The sequence below is a fragment of the Portunus trituberculatus genome, chromosome 14 (assembly GCF_017591435.1).
Source record: "Portunus trituberculatus isolate SZX2019 chromosome 14, ASM1759143v1, whole genome shotgun sequence".
In the NCBI taxonomy this organism is placed as follows: Eukaryota; Metazoa; Arthropoda; class Malacostraca; order Decapoda; family Portunidae; genus Portunus; species Portunus trituberculatus.
This window is the reverse complement of record NC_059268.1, coordinates 4602248-4625103: the sequence shown is the minus strand read 5'-3', so window position 1 is coordinate 4625103 and position 22856 is coordinate 4602248. Positions and strand designations below refer to the sequence as shown.

At 38.9% G+C, this 22856-nt stretch overlaps 1 protein-coding gene across 6 annotated transcripts in view; it reads left to right on the top strand.

Moving 5' to 3' along the window:
• The window catches only part of LOC123503534 (DNA repair endonuclease XPF-like), a 432975-nt gene that overhangs the window by 184895 nt on the left and 225224 nt on the right, over positions 1-22856 (top strand). For all 6 annotated transcript variants that reach the window (XM_045253376.1, XM_045253377.1, XM_045253374.1 and 3 more), the window contains one exon: positions 4897-5039. In XM_045253376.1, coding sequence (XP_045109311.1) covers positions 4897-5039 — 143 coding nt within the window. The remainder of the gene's footprint in view (positions 1-4896; positions 5040-22856) is intronic.

The window sequence follows — 22856 nt, the reverse complement described above, 5'->3', positions numbered from 1 at the left end:
TGGTTACCTTCTTCCACTAGGACTTCCTCTCACCACTGTTCTCATTTCTCTTCCCATTAAGTAATTTTCCATCCATTTTGCTAGTTTATCATTTACTCCTCCAATCTTCTTTAGTTTCCACATCAGTCTATTGTGTGGTACTTTATCAAAGGCCTTTCTCAAGTCCAGGTAGATAGCATCCACCCATCCCTCTCTATGTTGTAGTATGTCAGTCATTCTTGAATAAAAACATAATAAATTTGATACGCACGATCTTCCTTTTCTGAAACCAAACTGTCTTTCACTCAGAATGTTTTCACTTTCTAGATACTCACTCCACTTAGCTTTAATTACTTCTTCACATACCTTGCACAATATACTAGTCAATGATACTGATCTATAATTTAGCGGTTTCATTCTACTACCATTCTTATATATAGGCATAATGTCAGCTCTTTTCCACTCTTTTGGGACTAATCCTGTTCGTATGGAGGTTTCCACAATATCAAATACGGGGTTCAACAATTGATCCTTACATTTATTTAGCAACCTCCCAGATATGCCATCAGGCCTCATTGATTTATTAATATCCAGATTGCTTATAATTTTCCTTATATCTTCCTTAGTAACCATGATGTCCTGCATTTGCTTTATTTCCGTAGGCCATCCTCCTATAAAATGCTCCTCCTATGTAAACACTTTGCAAAAGTTGTCGTTCAAAATTTCAGCTATATCTCCAGCATCCTCATATACTTCTTCCCCATTTTTTACCTTTTCTATTGCCTCCCTTATATTTAGTTTTCCATTTATGAATTTGTAAAACATTTTTGGGTCACTATCACAGTTTTCCACCACCCTCTGTTCATATTCCTTCTGTGCTGTTCTCCTTTCTTCAACATATCTATTCCTTGCTGTTTTGTAAACTTCTCTTGATAATACATCAATGTTTTTCTTAAGTTTCTTCCATGCCTTTTCTTTGTTCTTTTTTGCTTCTTCACAATTTCTATTAAACCACTGTTTATTATTTGAAGTTCTCTTTCTGTGATATGGCACAAACTTTTTCACAGCAGAGTTATACAAATCCATAAATTTATCGTATTTCAATTGCATATCCCTTTCCTGGTATACCACGGACCAGTCAATTTCATTAAAGAACTCCCTTATATGGTTATAATTTGCCCTAATATAATTTAATTTTTCCTCCCTGCATTCCACATTCTTATTCGTGCTTAATTCCGTATCCAGCTCAAAGCTTAGGACATCATGATCGTTTTTCCCCAAGGGACTTTCATTTTCAATTTCCTCTTTTAGAGAGATGCCCCTGATAAATACCAAATCCAACCTTGCTGCAACATCTTGTTCCCTGCACCTTGTTGGTGATCTCATCCACTGTGTCATCAAGTTATTTGTTGCTACCTTTAACAATTCCTATGCCCACTCATCACCGTTCACCAGTTTGTAGTCTTCCCACACTATTTCTTTGCAATTAAAGTCTCCAACTTTCATCACTCTATCCTTTCTGATGAGTTCTTGCTTCATTCTGTCTAGAGTATTTCTCATCACCATTTTGTACTGTTCATATTCCCAAGCACTGGTTCTGGGTGGTATGTATACTGTTATAATATTAATGTCCCTCTTGCCATCTGTTATAAGCATACTTATCACTTCCTCATTTCTCTTACTATAGTTCACCTCCTTCACTATTAGATCTTCCTTAGTAAGAACCATTATACCACCACCTCCTTTATTTTTTCTATCATTTCTCCATACTTTGTAGTGTTTTACAGCAAACCAGTCTAGCTTTCTCTCCACTACACACATTATGTCCGGTTCGTTATTTCTTAGGTAATCCATACATTCTAGCCTCTTAGACAGAAATCCATCTATATTCGTGTAAGTCACTTGTATTCCATACCTAGTCTCATTCTTCCATGTAATGTCTATTCCGTCTGTTTTATCCACTACTTCTTTAGCCTCCCATTTCTCATCTTCCAAAAAAACTTGGTCTTTTCCTCCTCTGTTCTTTTGTCATTCCTCTCTTTCACTTCAGTTACAAGCTCTTTCATTTTCATTCGCTCATCCTGTGACATATTTCTTCTTATGTAAATTTTTTGGGTTTCCTCAGAGTCCTTAAATTTCCAAGCCCTCCTCAACAAGGCCTCAGCTGCCACCTGAGACTTTAATTTCAATTTTAATGATCTATTCTTGCCTTCCTCAAAAGCTCCCAATCTCACCCTTTTAGCCTGCGTGTTGTCTTTCCCCATGATATTTGTTTCTACTCTTCTATTGCCTGCTATAATGGATATCATATCTTAGTATTCATATACGTTCATGCCACGAGGATAACCTCAACTCCGTGGCACTGAGTGATAGTGAATTACTAATGAAATACCGTGGTATTTCATTAATAATTCACTATCACTCAGTGAATTACTAATGAAATACCGTGGTATTTCATTAATAATTCACTATCACTCAGTGCCACGGAGTCGAGGTTATCCTCGTGGCATGAGCGTATATGAATACTAAGATATGATATCCATTATAGCAGGCAATAGAGGAGTGAAAACATAAACATCATGATGAAAGTAACACGCAAAGAAAAAGGGTCACAAGAAGAAGAAAAAGTGACCGAGTGGCGGCGAGTCTCCCGGTTCGTTTGTGGCTCATGTCATCTCTGCTTTATTTTTTGGTATTCCATGTAAGATTTCACTTTATGCATTACAAAACAATCCTTTCTTGGGGGCAAGGTTCGTAAAAAGCTAATAGAAATGTTGTTTTGTGAACATAAATGCATTATATAAGACAGTAACACCACCTGGAGAGGTGGTGTTCCCAGCAACCTCAGAGCAACCTGATAGCAACCTTGTCACCGTCCCTCCATGCGTTCATGGATGCCATTTCACTGCAAGAGGTTGCTCTGACGTTGTTAAAGAATCTTGGATCCAGCTCCAGGAGCGTTAGAGACAGAGGCGGGGAGTCAGCCAATCACAGCGAAACTACTGAGTTCAGTCCCTCACCTGGCAAATTCAAACCTAGAAAATTCACTAAAACGGATGTGGTTGTACGTTATGTGGATTTTTGGTCAAGCTTTATATAGTACATTAAACCAGAAATTCTGATGATTGTGTGTGAAATGGCATGGTTTTCTATAACAGAGGCAAGGTACAAAGCATCCTTATAATGTATCATCCATCAATCATACTCTGGTGAATCATCATTAGGGTAGTGAAAATGTTACAAAGAGTATTGTTGTTCATTTATGTGTCAATTTGTGAAAAATCTTACGCCATTGTATTTTGGAGACTAATTTACAAAATGTATGAGTTTATTTTGGCTTTCATACTACAGCCTGTGAATATAGTGCCCATAAATGAAATTTAAACATTTCAGAGCAATGTTTTGATTTCAATTCAATATGATTTCTTTATTTTTTTTTTATCATTTGAGTTCTGCATGTACTGTCAAGTATAATAGTAGCAACCAAAATGCTCTATCTCTAGTTTTTGAGGTGAGATACAGCAGATAGTAAAAAAAAAAATTGTGTGTGATGTTCATTCGTTCATTCTGACCTGACAAACACATGAAAAATTAAACCGTTGGCTCCTCTTGCTTTCTTGCCTTTGACCTGCGATGATGCCATCCTTTGGTTACTGCCAGTGTGACCACCTGCACTGGTTGTAATGTATGATGGTTCTTGTTCCTGACCAGTTTCTCACTCTTGACCACTTTCTTATTCTCAGTGCAGACAAATGGCCTTAGTTGAGAGAGGATGTGCCACTTCCTTAGAGGCACTAAGTGACTATCTTGTCTTATTTAATGCATTTCTGAAAATGTCTATATATACAAAGTTGAATATGAAAGTGGTACCTCTTAAGAGAAACCTGCCAATAATGAGAAGTGTAGCAACTGAAACAAATAAGCTTACATAATACCATGCCACAGAAGGGCATGGTGTGGTAACCACGTGTCACTCAAGCAGGAGATATCACTTACCAGAATATTTTTCTAACATACAAATATGAAGGAATGATATAGCAATATAGACAGTGCAGCAATAAAGTTTAGTTATGACAGAATTCTCTCTACTTTGAGTGAAGACCAAGATAGGGGATGCTAGCCTAAAACTGGAGAAGGAAGACTGGAAAGAAAGTTACCTGGCTATATGATGCATGGATGCAAGAGAGATGGTGGCTTTGTTGTCAATTCCTGGCAGGGAATACCCAATAGCATACTGGTGTTGAGCTGCTGAGATAACATGAAACGCACCTCTATAGCATTGTGGGTATTGTCTTGTACTATGCATGCTTCCACTCTTTTTGGCAATCAGTGTGCTTTCTCTCTGACATTGTGTTTGCTTCCTTTTGACTTACCTGCCTAAAGATAAGACTCCTCACTACCTTCAGTAGCATACTATCTTGTTGGTCTGGCTTACCATGGTCATCCACTGATGCCAGTCACAAGGGGGAGGAGCTAGAATGGATGTCCACATGAGCATAAATAAGAGGAGGCAACACAGGTTTGCTTTGTGCTGACTAGTGGGAAAAGGAATGACTAATCTAGGAAAAACCATTGTGTCACTTTGCTCTTCACTTCTCTTTTTTTGTGGTCTTGATGTAGCATTATTTATATTGGCTTCCTCTCTTCATTGTTTTCACAGCTGTGCTTGTCTCTTCCCTTTTACTCTTTAATTATCATAACTATTCTTTAAATTCCTTGATTTTTTCCATTAAAATAAATAATACTACCATCAATGAATTGTTAGTATGTACTTTCACTTGTCTAGTTTTTCACATTAAATTTGAATAGATGAGTGGTATAGAGGTAGGAAAAGATTTTGCAATGAATGCAATTTTTTTTTTATTTGAAAATGTGATGCAGTGTCTTTGGGCTAAAGTGCATATTTGTTTTTTTCAGGACTTTGCTTGGAAGTTAATCCTAAGTGGGTTGCATTGTCAGAAATCCTTGATGAAATTCAGAAGGAAGTCAATGAGTCCAAGCATTTTGAAAAATGCCTTGTAGTGACCCAGGATGATCGCACCTCTCAGCAGCTGAGAGAGGTAAGTAGGTCAAGAACATAGAACAATGGCCAAAAATTGTAAAATTGAACAAGCAAGTACTTACGAAGTATGAAGTTTGATCATAATTTCAAGAACATTTAATAGCATCACTATGGTACTAATGAGAGGCTTTTCCACCAAGCCAACATCAGTCCATTTAGAGTGAAGGTTTCAGGAAGCAGCACCAAAGTACCATTAGGAGCCCGTGCCCCCAAAGAGAGCTCTGCAAACAAATAGGGCAGGGGGTGAGGGCACTGTATACCACTGTGGAGTCTTTAAATGTTTATGAAATTACCATCAAATGTCATACAGTGGTACCTTGAGATACGAGCTACGGTTTGATCTTTTTTAGTTATGAGCAAAATTTTGAGATACAAGTCAATGTGAGTAGTAGCTGTGGTGGCGAATGGACGTGTTGTGTGTGCGCACCATTTTTGGCTGTGGTTTTTATAGTTAGCGAGTGGTGTTTCTGCTTGGTGTCTGTGTGTGATGCTTTTGAGTGTTAGTGAAGTGAAAGTGTGTACTGCAAGTGTTAGATTAGAGTGAAATAGTGGTTAGAATCAGTGTATGTGAGTTAAAAGTATTTTGGTAGAGCGAGGAGACTAGGCTTGTAACCGTCAAGTTGACCTTGAAAGAGGATTAGTTGACCTCACTTAGTTCCCCCCACCACAGTGGTTCCTCCACCCCTCCGTCACCAAGTATTTTTATTTGTTTGTGAGTTAACAGATTGTAAATTAGTATGGCAGTAGCTACTGAGGTATATCAGAGTGTAATTGAGTGCATGAAAGAGAGTGTTGAGATGGGATTGGGAGAGTTTGTTGTGTGTGAGATGTGTGGGCATGACAGGAAGGTCATTGACTTTTCTGAGTGTATGGTGTGTAGGCTCAAGAGCGAGAATTTAGTTCTTTCTCTTGAGCACCGAGAATTGCGAGAGGAAATGAGAAAGCTAAGTGAGAGGAAAAGTGCAAACGAAGTTCTCATCTTTGAGTTGAAGGAGGAGGTTAAGAGGCTTGGGGAGGCAGTGGAAAAAATTAGGCAGGAGATCAGTGTTAGGCTGAAGGTTGGACCTTCTGAGGGCGACGGTGGCTTGGCCCTCTGTCGGGAAGAGCAGAGTGGGGAAGAGGGAGCAGGCGAACCAGACTGGGAAAGATAGTAGTCAGGATAGGCAGAGATGGCAGGTTGCGAGGGGAAGGAAAGCGGAGGCAGTTAGGGAGGATAGGACTAAACCTGTTGAGTGTGAAAATAGGTTCGGTTTGTTGGAGGGGGAGGGGAAGAGTGAGAGTGAGAGTGGAGTGAATGAAGTGGTTGTGGTGAGTGAAAGGAGAAAGAAGGGGGTAGAGGAGAGGAGGAGGAGAGTTGTGCCTAGCACACCTCAGGTGTGTGTGGTGGGTGACTTAGGTTAGGTACTTAGATAGCACTTTCTGTGGGAAAGACAGGGATAGGAGGACGAACGTGTGTATGCCTGGTGCAGGTGTGAAGGCAGTGAGTGAGGAGGTGCAGAAGAGGGTTGGGGGGATGGAGAGGGAGGGTGTAGTAGTTTTGCGCGTAGGGGGGAACGATGTCAAAGCAGGTGGGTCGGAGGAGTTAGTGGCAAGATTTCGGGAAATGTTAGGCAAGATAAGGGAGAGTGGTAGGAGGTGTGTAGTGTCAGGAATCTTGCCTCGTGTGTATGTTAGCAGGGGAATGGTTGTCTAGGGCCATTGGTGTGAATGATCGGGTAAAAGGGATGTGTAAGGATGTGGGTGTCAGCTTTGTGGATGTATGGGAAAGGTTCTATGGGCAAAGGGATTTGTATGCTAGGGATGGTGTGCATCTGAGCAGGAAGGGTGTAGATGTGCTGAGTTGATGTCTGGAGGGGGGAGTCGGGATGGAGTGTAGGGGGTGAGGTAGCAAATGCATTCCAGAAGAAAGATGCTAGACATAAATTAGATAGGATAAACAGAGATAGTGAAAAGATTAGGAAAGATTTCCAGGTGCAAATAGGAGAGAATAAGATTAGGATTCCAAATAAGGAGACAGCATCTAGGAAGGTAGCAGGACTTAAATGTTTTTATGTAAATGCCAGGAGTCTTAGGAACAAGAAGGACGAGTTATATAGTTGAGGAGAACTTAGATGTTGTATGTGTCACAGAGGCATGGGTAAATGAGGAAAAGTTTAGGGAAAATAGGAAAGAATATGAAGTAGATGGATACATTATATATTTACACCAGAGAATTGGTAGGATAGGTGGAGGAGTAGTTATTTATGTAAAAAAATCCTTCATTTCCAGTCAGGTTAATGGTATTAAGGTAGATAACAGAGTAGAGTCCTTATGGCTGGATGTTAGAGTAAACAAAAGTAAGGTTATTAGAGTAGGAGCTTTTATAGACCACCTAACCAGTCAGCAGATGTAGACAACCTTATGGTAGATGAGATAAATAGGGGTGTACTAGTCAGACAATTATCTTAGGGATTTTAATCTTAAGTCAGTAAACTGGGAGAGGATGGTAGGAGATGCTAGTGAAAATAAGTTTATGGAAAGTTTTCAGGATAACTATTTAGTGCAGATGATAGATAAACCTACTAGGGGGAGGAAGGTTTTAGACATAGTACTAACAAATATTGAGCATTGTTTAAAGGAAGTTGAGGTAGGAGAGACTTTAGCAAACAGTGACCATCATATAATTAGATTTATCATTGATTCCAGTAGGGATAATATAGTGAATAAGACTAGAGTCCCAAACTATCAGAAAGGCAATTATGGTAGGTTACGTCAGTTATTAGGAGAGGTAAACTGGGAAGATAGTTTTGGAAATAAAACTGCACAGGAGATGTGGGATATTTTTAAGGTTGTAGTAAAGGGTATAGTGATGCAGTGTATCCCTTACAAAGATATAAGGCAGAGAAACAGGAAGCCATTATGGTGGACTCATGAGATAGGTAGCCAGATCAGAGAGAAGAAGAGGGCATATAGAGAGTTGCAGAAAAGTGGGGAAGATGTAGATTTGATTAGGTACAGACAGGTTAGAGATGATTTGAGTAAGGTTATAAAAAAAGTAAAAGGCAGGCAGAGATAAAACTAGCTACAGCTGGGAGTAAAGATCCCAAAAAATTATATAGTTATGACAAGGTCAGTGATAAAAAGAAATAAGGATAGGATTGGACCACTCAGAAAAGATGGTGTAGTAGTGGATCAAAATGAAGACATAGTAGAATTATTGAATGAACAATTTTCTTCAGTATTTACTAGGGAAAGAATAGGAAATCCTGTTACAAACAGTGCGTCGAGTAGTTTAAGAGCTTTAGAAAATATTGATATAAAACTGGGAATTATTAGGAAATTTATTCTTGAACTAGACAATAGGAAAGCTAGTGGTCCTGATGAGCTACATGCCAGAGTACTTAGGGAGGGTGTAGACAGTATTTCTGAAGCACTTAAGTTAATCTTTGAAAGATCACTTAGGTTTGCTGAGATACCTCAGGACTGGAAGTTAGCTAATGTTACTCCAATATTTAAAAAGGTAGGAGGATGATGCGAATAATTATAGACCGATCAGTTTAACTAGTATAGTATGTAAGATACTAGAGAAAATCATTAAGGGTAGTATTTGGGAGCATTTAAATGAAAATAGATTAATTAGAGATACCCAACATGGCTTTAGATCAGGGAGGTCCTGTCTTACAAATTTGCTCGATATCTTAGAATATATTACCAAGGAGTTAGATGATGGAAATAGCATAGATGTTACATATCTAGATTTTAGCAAAGCGTTTGATAAGGTACCGCATAGGAGGCTAGTGTACAAATTGAGACTACATGGGATAGGGGGTAGGTTAGTTGATTGGATTAGTGAATGGCTTTCTGATAGGAAACAGAGTAGTATTAAATGGGGCAATGTCTGAGTGGAAGGAAGTGGTTAGTGGGGTACCCCAAGGATCAGTGCTAGGACCTCTTCTTTTCTTGGTGTACATTAACGATTTAGATATAGGAATTGGTAGCAAAGTATCAAAGTTTGCAGATGATACTAAGATAGCATGTGCAGTACAGGGTGAAAAGGACAATTACAGAATACAATGTGACCTGGACAGGCTGATAGCATGGACAGACAGGTGGCAAATGGAGTTTAATTCTAAAAAGTGTCAGGTTAAGCAATTAGGTAAAGACAACACAAACTTTAGCTATGAGATGGAGAGATGTTGGCTAGAGGCAGTAGAGGAAGGAAAGGATTTTGGAGTAGTGATAGACATTACTATGAAATTTTCAAAGCAATGTTTAGAAGCAAGGAATAGGGCAAATAGGATCCTGGGTTTTATAAATAGAAATGTTAGTTATAAAAGTAAGGAAGTGGTGCGTAGCTTATATAATTCTTATGTTAGGCCCCATTTAGAGTATTGCATACAGGCCTGGTCACCCCACTATAGGCAGGATATCAACATGTTAGAAGCAGTTCAGAGAAGAGCAATTAGGATGATACCAGCATTAAAGTGCCTAGAGTATAGAGATAGATTAAAGGAATTAAACATGTTTTCATTTGAGAGGAGATGTATAAGAGGGGATATGGTAGAGTTATTTAAAATGTTCTCAGATACAAACTACATAAATGTGAGATCTTTCTTTGCCTTAGAGGAGGGAAATAGGACTAGAAATCATGGCAGGAAGATTAGAAAGCAAGGCTGCAGGTTAGATATAAGAAAATATTTCTTTAGTTATAGGGTGGTAGACTTCTGGAATGCATTGCCAGAGACGGTTGTAAATAGCACTAATTTGACAATGTTTAAAAACAGATTAGATAAGCACTTAAATTTATTAGATTTATAATTATGTATAGCACTGCATGATAGTTTTTATAACAAATTTACTATAGTTAAACAAGACATGATCCCCATGTATGGGGACCACAAATTGTAGAGGATTTCACTGCAGGACTTAGCCCTGTTAATGGGCCAAATATTTAGAATTAGTATATAATATATTGTGTACTTGTAAGTGTATCTTTAAGTAAGTTAAAAGTATTTTTGTAGAGCGAGGAGACTAGGCTTGTAACCGTCAAGTTGACCTTGAAAGAGGATTAGTTGACCTCACTTAGGCCCCCCCACCACCGCGGTTCCCCCACCCTGCTGTCACCTAGTATTTTTATTTGTTCGTGAGTTAACATATTGTAAATTAGTATGGCGGTAGCTACTGAGGTATATCAGAGTGTGATTGAGTGCGTGAAAGAGAGTGTTGAGGTGGGATTGGGAGAGTTTGTTGTGTGTGAGATGTGTGGGCACGACAGGAAGGTCGTTGACTTTTCTGAGTGTATGGTGTGTAGGCTCAAGAGCGAGAATTTAGTTCTTTCTCTTGAGCACCGAGAATTGCGAGAGGAAATCAGAAAGCTAAGTGAGGGGAAAAGTGCGAACGAAGTTCTCATCTTTGAATTGAAGGAGGAGGTTAAGAGGCTTGGGGAGGCAGTGGAAAAATTAGGCAGGAGATCAGTGTTAGGCCGAAGGTTGGACCTTCTGAGGCGACAGGGTGGCTTGGCCCTCTGTCGGGAAGAGCAGAGTGGGGAAGAGGAGCAGGCGTGCCAGACTGGGAAAGATAGTAGTCAGGATAGGCAGAGATGGCAGGTTGCGAGGGGAAGGAAAGCGGAGATAGTTAGGGAGGATAGGACTAAACCTGTTGAGTGTGAGAGTGAGAGTGGAGTGAATGAAGTGGTTGTGGTGAGTGAAAGGAGAAAGAAGGGGGTAGAGGAGAGGAGGAGGATGGTTGTGCCTAGCACACCTCAGGTGTGTGTGGTGGGTGACTCTCAGGTTAGGTATTTAGATAGCACTTTCTGTGGGAAAGACAGGGATAGGAGGACGAACGTGTGTATGCCTGGTGCAGGTGTGAAGGCAGTGAGTGAGGAGGTGCAGAAGAGGGTTGGGGGGATGGAGAGGGAGGGTGTAGTAGTTTTGCACGTAGGTGGGAGCGATGTCAGAGCAGGTGGGTCGGAGGAGTTAGTGGCAAGATTTCGGAAATGTTAGGCAAGATAAGGGAGAGTGGTAGGAGGTGTGTAGTGTCAGGAATCTTGCCTCGTGTGTATGTTAGCAGGGAATGGTTGTCTAGAGCCATTGGTGTGAATGATCGGGTAAAAGGGATGTGTAAGGATGTGGGTGTCAGCTTTGTGGATGTATGGGATAGGTTCTATGGGCGAAGGATTTGTATGCTAGGGATGGTGTGCATCTGAGTAGGAAGGGTGTGGATGTGCTGAGTGGATGTCTGGAGGGGAGTTGGGATGGAGTGTAGGGGGTGAGGTAGCAAATGCATTCCAGAAGAAAGATGCTAGACATAAATTAGATAGGATAAACAGAGATAGTGAAAAGATTAGGAAAGATTTCCAGGTGCAAATAGGAGAGAATAAGATTAGGATTCCAAATAAGGAGACAGCATCTAGGAAGGTAGCAGGACTTAAATGTTTTTATGTAAATGCCAGGAGTCTTAGGAACAAGAAGGACGAGTTATCTAGTTATATAGTTGAGGAGGGCCTAGATGTTGTATGTGTCACAGAGGCATGGGTAAATGAGGAAAAGTTTAGGAAAATAGGAAAGAATATGAAGTAGATGGATACATTATGTATTTACACCAGAGAATTGGTAGGATAGGTGGAGGAGTAGTTATTTATGTAAAAATCCTTCATTTCCAGTCAGGTTAATGGTATTAAGGTAGATAACAGAGTAGAGTCCTTATGGCTGGATGTTAGAGTAAACAAAAGTAAGGTTATTAGAGTAGGAGCTTTTATAGGCCACCTAACCAGTCAGCAGATGTAGACAACCTTATGGTAGATGAGATAAATAGGGGTGTACTAGTCAGACAATTATCTTAGGGATTTTAATCTTAAGTCAGTAAACTGGGAGAGGATGGTAGGAGATGCTAGTGAAAATAAGTTTATGGAAAGTTTTCAGGATAACTATTTAGTGCAGATGGTAGATAAACCTACTAGGGGGAGGAAGGTTTTAGACATAGTACTAACAAATATTGAGCATTGTTTAAAGGAAGTTGAGGTAGGAGAGACTTTAGCAAACAGTGACCATCATATAATTAGATTTATCATTAATTCCAGTAGGGATAATATAGTGAATAAGACTAGAGTCCCAAACTATCAGAAAGGCAATTATGGTAGGTTACGTCAGTTATTAGGAGAGGTAAACTGGGAAGATAGTTTTGGAATTAAAACTGCACAGGAGATGTGGGATATTTTAAGGTTGTAGTAAAGGGTATAGTGATGCAGTGTATCCCTTACAAAGATATAAGGCAGAGAAACAGGAAGCCATTATGGTGGACTCATGAGATAGGTAGCCAGATCAGAGAGAAGAAGAGGGCATATAGAGAGTTGCAGAAAAGTGGGAAGATGTAGATTTGATTAAGTACAGACAGGTCAGAGATGATTTGAGTAAGGTTATAAAAAAGTAAAAGACAGGCAGAGATAAAACTAGCTAGAGCTGGGAGTAAAGATCCCAAAAAATTATATAGTTATTACAAGGTCAGTGATAAAAGAAATAAGGATAGGATTGGACCACTCAGAAAAGATGGTGTAGTAGTGGATCAAAATGAAGACATAGTAGAATTATTGAATGAACAATTTTCTTCAGTATTTACTAGGGAAAGAATAGGAAATCCTGTTACAAACAGTGCGGCGAGTAGTTTAAGAGCTTTAGAAAATATTGATATAAAACCGGGAATTATTAGGAAATTTATTCTTGAACTAGACGATAGGAAAGCCAGTGGTCCTGATGAGCTACATGCCAGAGTACTTAGGGAGGGTGTAGACAGTATTTCTGAAGCACTTAAGTTAATCTTTGAAAGATCACTTAGGTTTGCTGAGATACCTCAGGACTGGAAGTTAGCTAATGTTACTCCAATATTTAAAAAAGGTAGGAAGGATGATGCGAATAATTATAGACCGATCAGTTTAACTAGTATAGTATGTAAGATACTAGAGAAAATCATTAAGGGTAGTATTTGGGAGCATTTAAATGAGAATAGATTAATTAGAGATACCCAACATGGCTTTAGATCAGGGAGGTCCTGTCTTACAAATTTGCTCGATATCTTAGAATATATTACCAAGGAGTTAGATGATGGAAATAGCATAGATGTTATATATCTAGATTTTAGCAAGGCGTTTGATAAGGTACCGCATAGGAGGCTAGTGTACAAATTGAGACTACATGGGATAGGGGGTAGGTTAGTTGACTGGATTAGTGAATGGCTTTCTGATAGGAAACAGAGAGTAGTATTAAATGGGGCAATGTCTGAGTGGAAGGAAGTGGTTAGTGGGGTACCCCAAGGATCAGTGCTAGGACCTCTTCTTTTCTTGGTGTACATTAACGATTTAGATTTAGGAATTAGTAGCAAAGTATCAAAGTTTGCAGATGATACTAAGATAGCATGTGCAGTACAGGGTGAAAAGGACAATTACAGAATACAACGAGACCTGGACAGGCTGATAGCATGGGCAGACAGGTGGCAGATGGAGTTTAATTCTGATAAGTGTCAGGTTATGCATTTAGGTAAAGACAACACAAACTTTAACTATGAGATGGAGGGATGTTGGCTAGAGGCAGTAGAGGAAGGAAAGGATTTAGGAGTAGTGATAGACAGGACTATGAAATTTTCAAAGCAATGTTTAGAAGCAAGAAATAGGGCAAATAGGATCCTGGGTTTTATAAATAGAAATGTTAGTTATAAAAGTAAGGAAGTGGTGCGTAGCTTATATAATTCCTATGTTAGGCCCCATTTAGAGTATTGCATACAGGCCTGGTCACCCCACTATAGGCAGGATATCAACATGTTAGAAGCAGTTCAGAGAAGAGCAACTAGGATGATACCAGCATTAAAGCGCCTGGAGTATAGAGATAGATTAAAGGAATTAAACATGTTTTCATTTGAGAGGAGATGTATAAGAGGGATATGATAGAGTTATTTAAAATGTTTTCAGATACAAACTACATAGATGTGAGATCTTTCTTTACCTTAGAGGAGGAAATAGGACTAGAAATCATGGCAGGAAGATTAGAAAGCAAGGCTGCAGGTTAGATATAAGAAAATATTTCTTTAGTCATAGAGTGGTAGACTTCTGGAATGCATTGCCAGAGACGGTTGTAAATAGCACTAGTTTGACAATGTTTAAAACAGATTAGATAAGCACTTAAATTCATTAGATTTATAATTATGTATAGCACTGCATGATAGTTTTATAAGAAATTTACTATAGTTAAATAAGACATGATCCCCATGTATGGGGACCACAAATTGTAGAGGATTTCGCTGCAGGACTTAGCCCTGTTAATGGGCCAAATATTTAGAATTAGTATATAATGTATTGTGTACTTGTAAGTGTATCTTTAAGTACTGATGACGAGGTCGCTGTGCGACTGATACAGGATAACCTAGATGGGCCCTGGTGGCCCTTTGTTATCCTATTATTTATGTTATGTACCAGTTGTGACTTGTGCTGCTGCATTAATCAGAATAACATTCTCTTGCATTCCATCTATAGTTTTTCATTTATAAACTTAGATTAACACCTAAGGCATATTAGTGGTGAAAATCTCTGGTAATCAAACGGCCAGACATATGGTCGTATACAAAGCTCCATCATCTCCCTTCTTGCAGCCGCCACTGTCCCTTTCTGATACCGTATTATTGGTAATACCGGTAATTTGGTATACCAGATACTGGTGTACATCCCAGTCCTGCCGCAGTTTTGAGAAAAATAACATTCTTTTGTGTTCTGTCAGTAGTTTTTCATTTAAAACTTATGATGGCACCAAAGAGGCTTACTAGTGATGAAAATAAGAAATCTGGTGAGAGTGTAAGTGTTAGTGAGCCACAGCACTCCATTAGTGGATTCACAGGAATCACACCAGGAGAAATTTTACAAAGATGTTTTCATGGATAGTGACTCATCTTCCTGCGACAACCCTCCTCCTCCCCACCCTTCTCCCCATTTCTAAGTTATCCATCTCCAGCCTTGACTTACGATATGTATAAACCAAAATTGTAAAGAAGTGTATTCAAGCATATGTTGTTAAAAGCAATTTAGCATGAATGATCATTTGTATTTTCGAAAATACAGTGTTGTCCCTTGATTTAGTTCTTATGGATTTTCTTTTCCATAGCTCTTGACTGTGTAGGTTTGAGGAACCTCCCTAAAGTTAAATATTGTGATGTGAAATTGAAAGTTTAAAATAAGTGCTTACCAAGTACAGTGGTACTTGAGATACGAGTTTAATTCGTTCCGTGACAAAGCTCCAATCTCAAAAAGCTCACATCTCAAAACAATTTTTCCCATTAAAATGTAATGAAATGCCATTAATCTGCTCCAGCCTCCCCCCCAAAAAAAAAGCACCCCTATTTTTTTTAGATGTTTTCAGGTAAGAAAAAGGTATTATTAAATAATAATTATTGCACTGAAACATAATAAAAGATAAAATTAATAGATAAACTACTCTTTTAAAGGGTATTTATCTCGGAAAATGCATTCCATGGGGTGTTACTGCATTCCCAACCCTCACTTGAGACTGTCATTCGGCTGGAGCAAATAAATAGTCACCCACAGAAGACTGAGTGCTCTAATAATCACAGAAGAACTCATTGATGATCCTATAAACATTATTCATTGAATACATGAAGTTTTAATTAGGAGAGAGAGAGAGAGAGAGAGAGAGAGAGAGAGAGAGAGAGCTTATTCCTAAAAAGGTTGGCATTTCTAATCTCTCAAAGTATTGCCTTATTCCTTTGATATCCTGCTTATCTGAAGTCTTTGATTCTATCATCAATGGGAAGATTCTGTGATAAATGTTTATTTTATCAATTCACAATCTTCTATCTCAGGGGCTCTCAATCTTTTTCTCGTTAACAACCCTCTTAGTTATAATACCATCTACCCGAACTCTCAATAATCTGATATCAAATGGAATGTTAATTCATTGACTGACACTAGCTCAATATGCAGGGGTACTACAAAGGATATTATTTGATCAATCATTTAAGTACTGCTGGAAATCTTCTTATGAATCTCTGGGTGATGGTGAACCCCAGGGAAAGATCTCCTGTTCTATCTGATTGCCAGTATGGCTTCCATCAAAGCTGCCCTGCCCTGAGTCTTTATCATCCTCTTTTAGAGATTTTGGTGGAACTTTTGCTGTTGCCTTAGATTATATCTTGAGTTTTTATAGAATCTTATGCAAAGCTTTGATCTCCAAAACTACCCTCCTACAACTTGTATCTTTCTCTCTGCAACTTCACCTCAAGTTTCCTCTCCCAACTGTTATATTGCTGCTGTGGTAGATGGCCACAGTTCTTCTAAAAAATCTATTAACTAGTATTCCTGAAAGTTCTGTCCTGTCACCCACCCTCTTTATTTTATTGTAAACCAACCAGACTTCTTGTTCTATTCACTCTTACATTGATGATACCACTACACTTTTCCACATCCTTTCAGAGATGACCAACCCTTCAGGAAACCAACAAATCATACAGCAACACATCAGTATGCCTGAGATCTGATATAAAATTTCTGATTAGGGCAAAGAAAATTTAGTATATATTATTCATATTCTCAAAAACTCAATTTCCCCATCTATCAGCTGAACACAACCTTCCATATAACTATTCCATATTCTTCAATGACACTCAACTGTCACCCTCTTCTACATTGAATATCCTCAGTCTGTCTCGTACTTATATTATAAGTTGGAAACTTCACATATTTTCTCTAGCTAAAACAGCTTCTACGAAGTTTGTGTTCCTAGTCCTCATTTGCCAACATATGTATGGAGGGATTCCACTCACGCAGTTTTATTTGATAGGGTGGAATAAAAAGTGTAGCAGGTTGGACATTGTCGAGGGGTGGAGGAAGACAACTTCTGCTCGTAATGTTTTTAATCCCTCTGCCACAGTACAAATCACCTGCATATGAGAATAACTCTAAGAGGCCTACCTCACCCCAAGCCTCACTGCCACCTGCTCCACCATCTCTTCATCATAAGACTGCTATAATCTTTTCATGCACTATTTTTTCTCGTTACCTTCATCATCACAACTATACATGATACTCACAATAACACTACTGTTGGCCATCGCTAACTCAGACTAATAGGGGAAAACATTGGTCCGACTTATCCGAATTCCTCCCCACACTCCACGTACACACACACACACACACACAAGGACTGGTCAATGGAGGGATCAGAGACAACATGGGGAAATACACTATTGACACTGGCAATGGAAAATGTGTTAACTCAGTGGGTCAAAGAAGATACTAGGTTTGGAGGAGAGGGAGCATCGTCAAGACTGGACTTGGTCTTTAGTACAGAGCCAATGGTCATTGAGGAGATGAGGGTGGAGTGCCCTTTAGCAAAGAGTGATCATGCAGTTTTGGAGTTCAAGGTGATAGATGAAGAGAAATCTAGAAGAAATGAAGAATATAAAGTGGGAAGATGGAATTATGCCAAGACAGATTTTGGAAACCTAAGGAAATTCTTTCAAGAGACAAATTGGATGAAATTCAAGAGTGCTAAGGAGCAAATGAAAAGTGGAAGGAATTTATAAAAATATACAAAGAAGGTGAGAAAAATTTGTACCAATAAGACAACATAGAGAAGTTGGAAAGCAGGACTGGTTTAACGATAGATGTGAAAAGGCTAGAACAAGAAAAGAGGATGCATGGAAGAGGTGGAGAAGGAAAAGACGGATTAAGTAGTGGGAAAGTTACAAAAGAGCAAGAAATGAATATGTGTTGATTAGAAGAGAAGAAAGAAAGAAACAAGAAAAGGATATAATTGATAAATGTAAAGACCAACCAAGGCTTTTTTACAGACATGTGAACAACAACATCAAAAAATAGAGAAAGTATTGAAAAGTTTAGAAGTAAATGGAGTTTGCAGTGAGGATCCCAGGGAAATGGCAGAGGCTATGAATGGATGCTTTCGGAAGGTATTCACAAAGGAGACGGCCACTGGTAATGGAACAGAAAGGGATTATGAAGGAGTTTCAAGTAACTGTGGAGGAGATCAAGAATATGATGGGGAGTCTAGAAGTGAGAAAAGCTGTGAGACCTGATGGGGTATCAGGATGGATTTTAAGAGAATGCAGGGAGCAACTGGCAGAAAAAGTTTGTGAAGTAATTGATGCCTCATTAAGGGAAGGTGTAGTGCCCCAAGACTGGAAAAGAGCTAACATTGTCCCAATTTATAAATCAGGTAACAAGAGAGACCCATTGAACTATAGACCAGTGTCACTTACAAGTGTGGTAGCTAAGATGTGTGAGAGGGTGGTGAAGAATAGATGGACAGACTTCTTGGAGAAAAATTACATACTTTGTGAGTGTCAATTTGGTTTTAGAAAAGGGCGTTCATGCACGACAAACCTGATATGTTACTATTCGAGGGTGATAGATGTAATACAGGAAAGAGATGGTTGGGCTGATGGAATATATCTGGATTTAAAAAAGGCCTTTGATAAGGTACCACACGGAGACTGATCTGGAAACTTGAAATGGTAGGAGGAGTGCATGGCAGTTTACTAAAATGGATGGAAGACTTTTGGTAGGAAGAGAAATGAGAACAATAATTAAGGACAGACCATCAGAATGGGGCTTGGTGGAGAGTGGAGTTCCACAGGGATCAGTGTTGGCACCAGTAATGTTTGCGGTCTACATAAATGACATGGTGGATGGGGTGTCCAGTTATGTGAGCCTATTTGCAGACGATGCAAAATTGTTAAGAAAAGTGAGATGTGACAAAGATTGCGAACTACTCCAGGAAGACTTGGACAGAATATGGAAATGGAGCTGTACATGGCAAATGGAGTTCAACACGACAAAATGCAAGAAATTAGAGTTTGGCAAGAGTGAAAGAAGAATCAGGAGTATGTACAAGATAGGAAATGAAGACATAAAACCAGTCATGAAGAAAAAGACCTTGGGGTGACAATTACCAATGACCTATTGCCAGAGAGACATATAAACAAAATAATTGGAGAAGTATTGAACTTATTGAGGAACATAAGAGTGGCGTTCAGTATATTTAGATGAAGAAATGATGAAGAAAATAATTACTGCAATGATAAGACCGAGGCTTGAAAATGCAACAATACAGTGGGCTCGAACTTAAAGAAACACATAAGGAAACTAGAGAAAGTAAAGAGGGCTGCAACAAAAATGGTGCCTGACTTAAGAGATTTGACTTATGAAGACAGACTGAACAGAATGCAACTTCCGACCCTGGAAAACAGAAGAGAAAGGGAGACCTGATAGCAATATACAGAGTGATGATTGGCATGGAAAAATGGATAGGGAAGATCTGTGTATGTGGAATGAAAGAATGTCGAGAGGGCATGGGAAAAACTAAAATGGCCACTTATAGGAGAGATGTGAAAAAATATAGCTTCCCTCATAGAAGGGTGGAAGCATGGAATAGTTTAGACGTGGAAGTGGTCAACGCAAGGAATATTCATGATTTTAAGAAAAAGCTGGACATTAGTAGATATGGAGACGGGACAGTACGAGCATAGCTCTTTTCCCGTATGTTACAATTAGGTAAATACACACCATCGCCGTCGCTGAGAGAGGACGGCTCATCTCCGGCTGCAGACAGGAAGAAGGAAAATACCTATGGTGTTACAGGGCCCGGGTAACTCTAAGTTAGTGTCCTGTTAATGTCCTACTGTCACTTAGTGTTGAAAGTGAGGGATATGGAGAGTGATCCCTGAGAGGAGAGTGTGGGCGGTGATTGTTTTGGCTGTAATCAGCTGACGATAACAAAAATGGCGTCTAGACAAGCCAGAGACTTTGAAGGTTTTATTACTACGCCAAAAGGACTGGAGAAACTAGATATGGATGCAAGAATCCAGGCATTGGAAAGTAAGTTCCTAAACATTTTGTCCATAGAAGAAAAACTGGATAGAGTTCTAGCCGAGAATGATTCATTCAAAAAGAGATCTATTTGTTAACGTTAGCGAATAAAGAGCTATTGAAGGAAACAGTAGAGATGGAGAAAGAAAACCAACAACTAAGGAAACAATGTGATGAAGGCTAAACTCATGGAAATGGAGATAAAAATATCTGAAGGGGACTTGAGGAAGGAGGAATGCCTTACTCTAATTGATACCAGGATGAAAGAAGTGAACCATGAACATCAGGAGGTACAAAGGTCGTTTAGGGAGATAGTAAAAAACCAGGAAGAGGAAAATAAAGGGATTACGCAGAGGGAAATGGTAAAGGCACTAAAGGAAAATGAGTATGTGATGAGACATATTGCTGAAAAGAAAAAATGTGTGATTATAATAGGATTGAGGGAGGAAACTAACTGGAACTGGCAGGACAGGAGGGATAAGGAAAATGACAGGATTAAGTTTTTACTGAACAAGATCTCTGTGGAAGAAGAGGACCTATATGCTGAGGTAGAAGAAAGTGTAAGATTGGGAGCTTTTGAGGAAGGCAAGAATAGACCATTAAAATTGAAATTAAAGTCTCAGGTGCAGCAGAGGCCTTGTTGAGTAGGGCTTGGAAACTTAATGACTCTGAGGAAACCAAAACAATTTATATAAGAAGAAATATGTCACAAGATGAACGAATGAAAATGAAGGAGCTTGTAACTGAAGTGAAGGAGAGGAATGACGAAAGAACAGAGGAGGAAAAGATCAAGTTTTTTTGGAGGATGAGAAATGGGAGGCTAAAGAAGTGGTGGATAAAACAGACGGAATAGCCATTACATGGAAGAATGAGACTAGGAATGGAATAAAAGTGACTTACACGAACATAGATGGATTTCTGTCTAAGAGGCTAGAATGTATGGATTACCTAAGAAATAACGAACCGGACATAATGTGTGTAGTGGAAACAAAGCTAGACTGGTTTGTTGTAAAACACTACATAGTATGGAGAAATGATAGAAAAAATAAAGGAGGTGGTGGTATAATGGTTCTTACTAAGGAAGATCTGATAGTGAAGGAGGTGAACTATAGTAAGAGAAATGAGGAAGTGATAAGTAAGCTTATAACAGATGGCAAGAGGGACATTAATATTATAACAGTATACATACCACCCAGAACCAGTGCTTGGGAATATGAACAGTACCAAATGGTGATGAGAAATAGAATGAAGCAAGAACTCATCAGAAAGGATAGAGTTATGATAGTTGGAGACGTTAATTGCAAAGAAATAGTGTGGGAAGACTACGAAGTGGTGAACGGTGGTGAGTGGGCAGAAGAATTGTTAAAGGTAGCAACAAATAACTTGATGACACTGTGGGTGAGATCACCAACAAGGTGCAGGGGACAAGATGTTGCAGCAAGGTTGGATTTGGTATTTACCAGGGGAATCTCTCTAAAAGAGGAAATTGAACATGAATGTCCCTTTGGGAAAAGCGATCATGATGTCCTAAGCTTTGAGCTGGATACGGAATTAAGCACGAATAAGATTGTGGAACACAGGGAGGAAAAATTAAATTATACTAGGGCAAATTATAACCATATAAGGGAGTTCTTTGATGAAATTGACTGGTCCGTGGTATACCAGGAAAGGGATATGCAATTGAAATACGATAAATTTATGGATTTGTATAACTCTGCTGTGAAAAAGTTTGTGCCATATCACAGAAAGAGGACTTTAAATAATAAATAGTGGTTTAATAGAAATTGTGAAGAAGCAAAAAAGAACAAAGAAAAGGCATGGAAGAAACTTAAGAAAAACAGTGATGTATTATCAAGGGAAGTCTACAAAACAGCAAGGAATAGGTATGTTGAAGTAAGGAGAACAGCACAGAAGGAATATGAACAGAGGGTGGTGGAAAACTATGATAGTGACCCAAAAATGTTTTACAAATTCATAAATGGAAAACTAAATAAAAGGAGGCAATAGAAAAGGTAAAAAACGGGGAAGAAGTATATGAAGATGCTGGAGATATAGCTGAAATTTTGAATGACAACTTTTGCAAAGTGTTTACAAAGGAGAAGCATTTTACGGGAGGAAGGCCTACGGAAATAAAGCAAATGCAGGACATCATGGTTACTAAGGAAGATGTAAGGAAAATTATAAGTAATCTGGATATTAATAAATCAATGGGGCCTGATGGCATATCTGGGAGGTTCCTAAATGAATGTAAGGATCAATTGTTGAACCCCGTATTTGATATTGTGGAAACCTCCATACGAACAGGATTAGTCCCGAAAGAGTGGAAAAGAGCTGACATTGTGCCTATATATAAGAATGGTAGTAGAATGGAACCTCTAAATTATAGACCAGTTGACTAGTATATTGTGCAAGGTATGTGAAGAAGTAATTAAAGCTAAGTGGAGTGAGTATCTAGAAAGTGAAAACATTCTGAGTGAAAGGCAGTTTGGTTTCAGAAAAGGAAGATCGTGTGTATCCAATTTATTATGTTTTTATTCAAGAGTGACTGACATACTACAACATAGAGAGGGATGGGTAGATGCTATTTACATGGACTTGAGAAAGGCCTTTGATAAAGTACCACACAATAGACTGATGTGGAAACTAAAGATGATTGGAGGAGTAAGTGATAAACTAGCAAAATGGATGGAAAATCACTTAGTGGGAAGAGAAATGCGAACAGTGGTGAAAGGAAGGAAGTCCGAGTGGAAGAAGGTAACTAGTGGAGTTCCACAAGGGTCAGTGCTGGGTCCCATCATGTTTTTGATTTATGTTAATGATATGCCAGTAGGAATTGACAGTTACATGAATATGTTCGCGGACGATACTAAATTTATGAGGAGAGTAAAGAATGTGGAAGATTGTAACAAGTTACAGGAAGATCTTGATAAAATATATGAGTGGAGTAAAGAGTGGCAG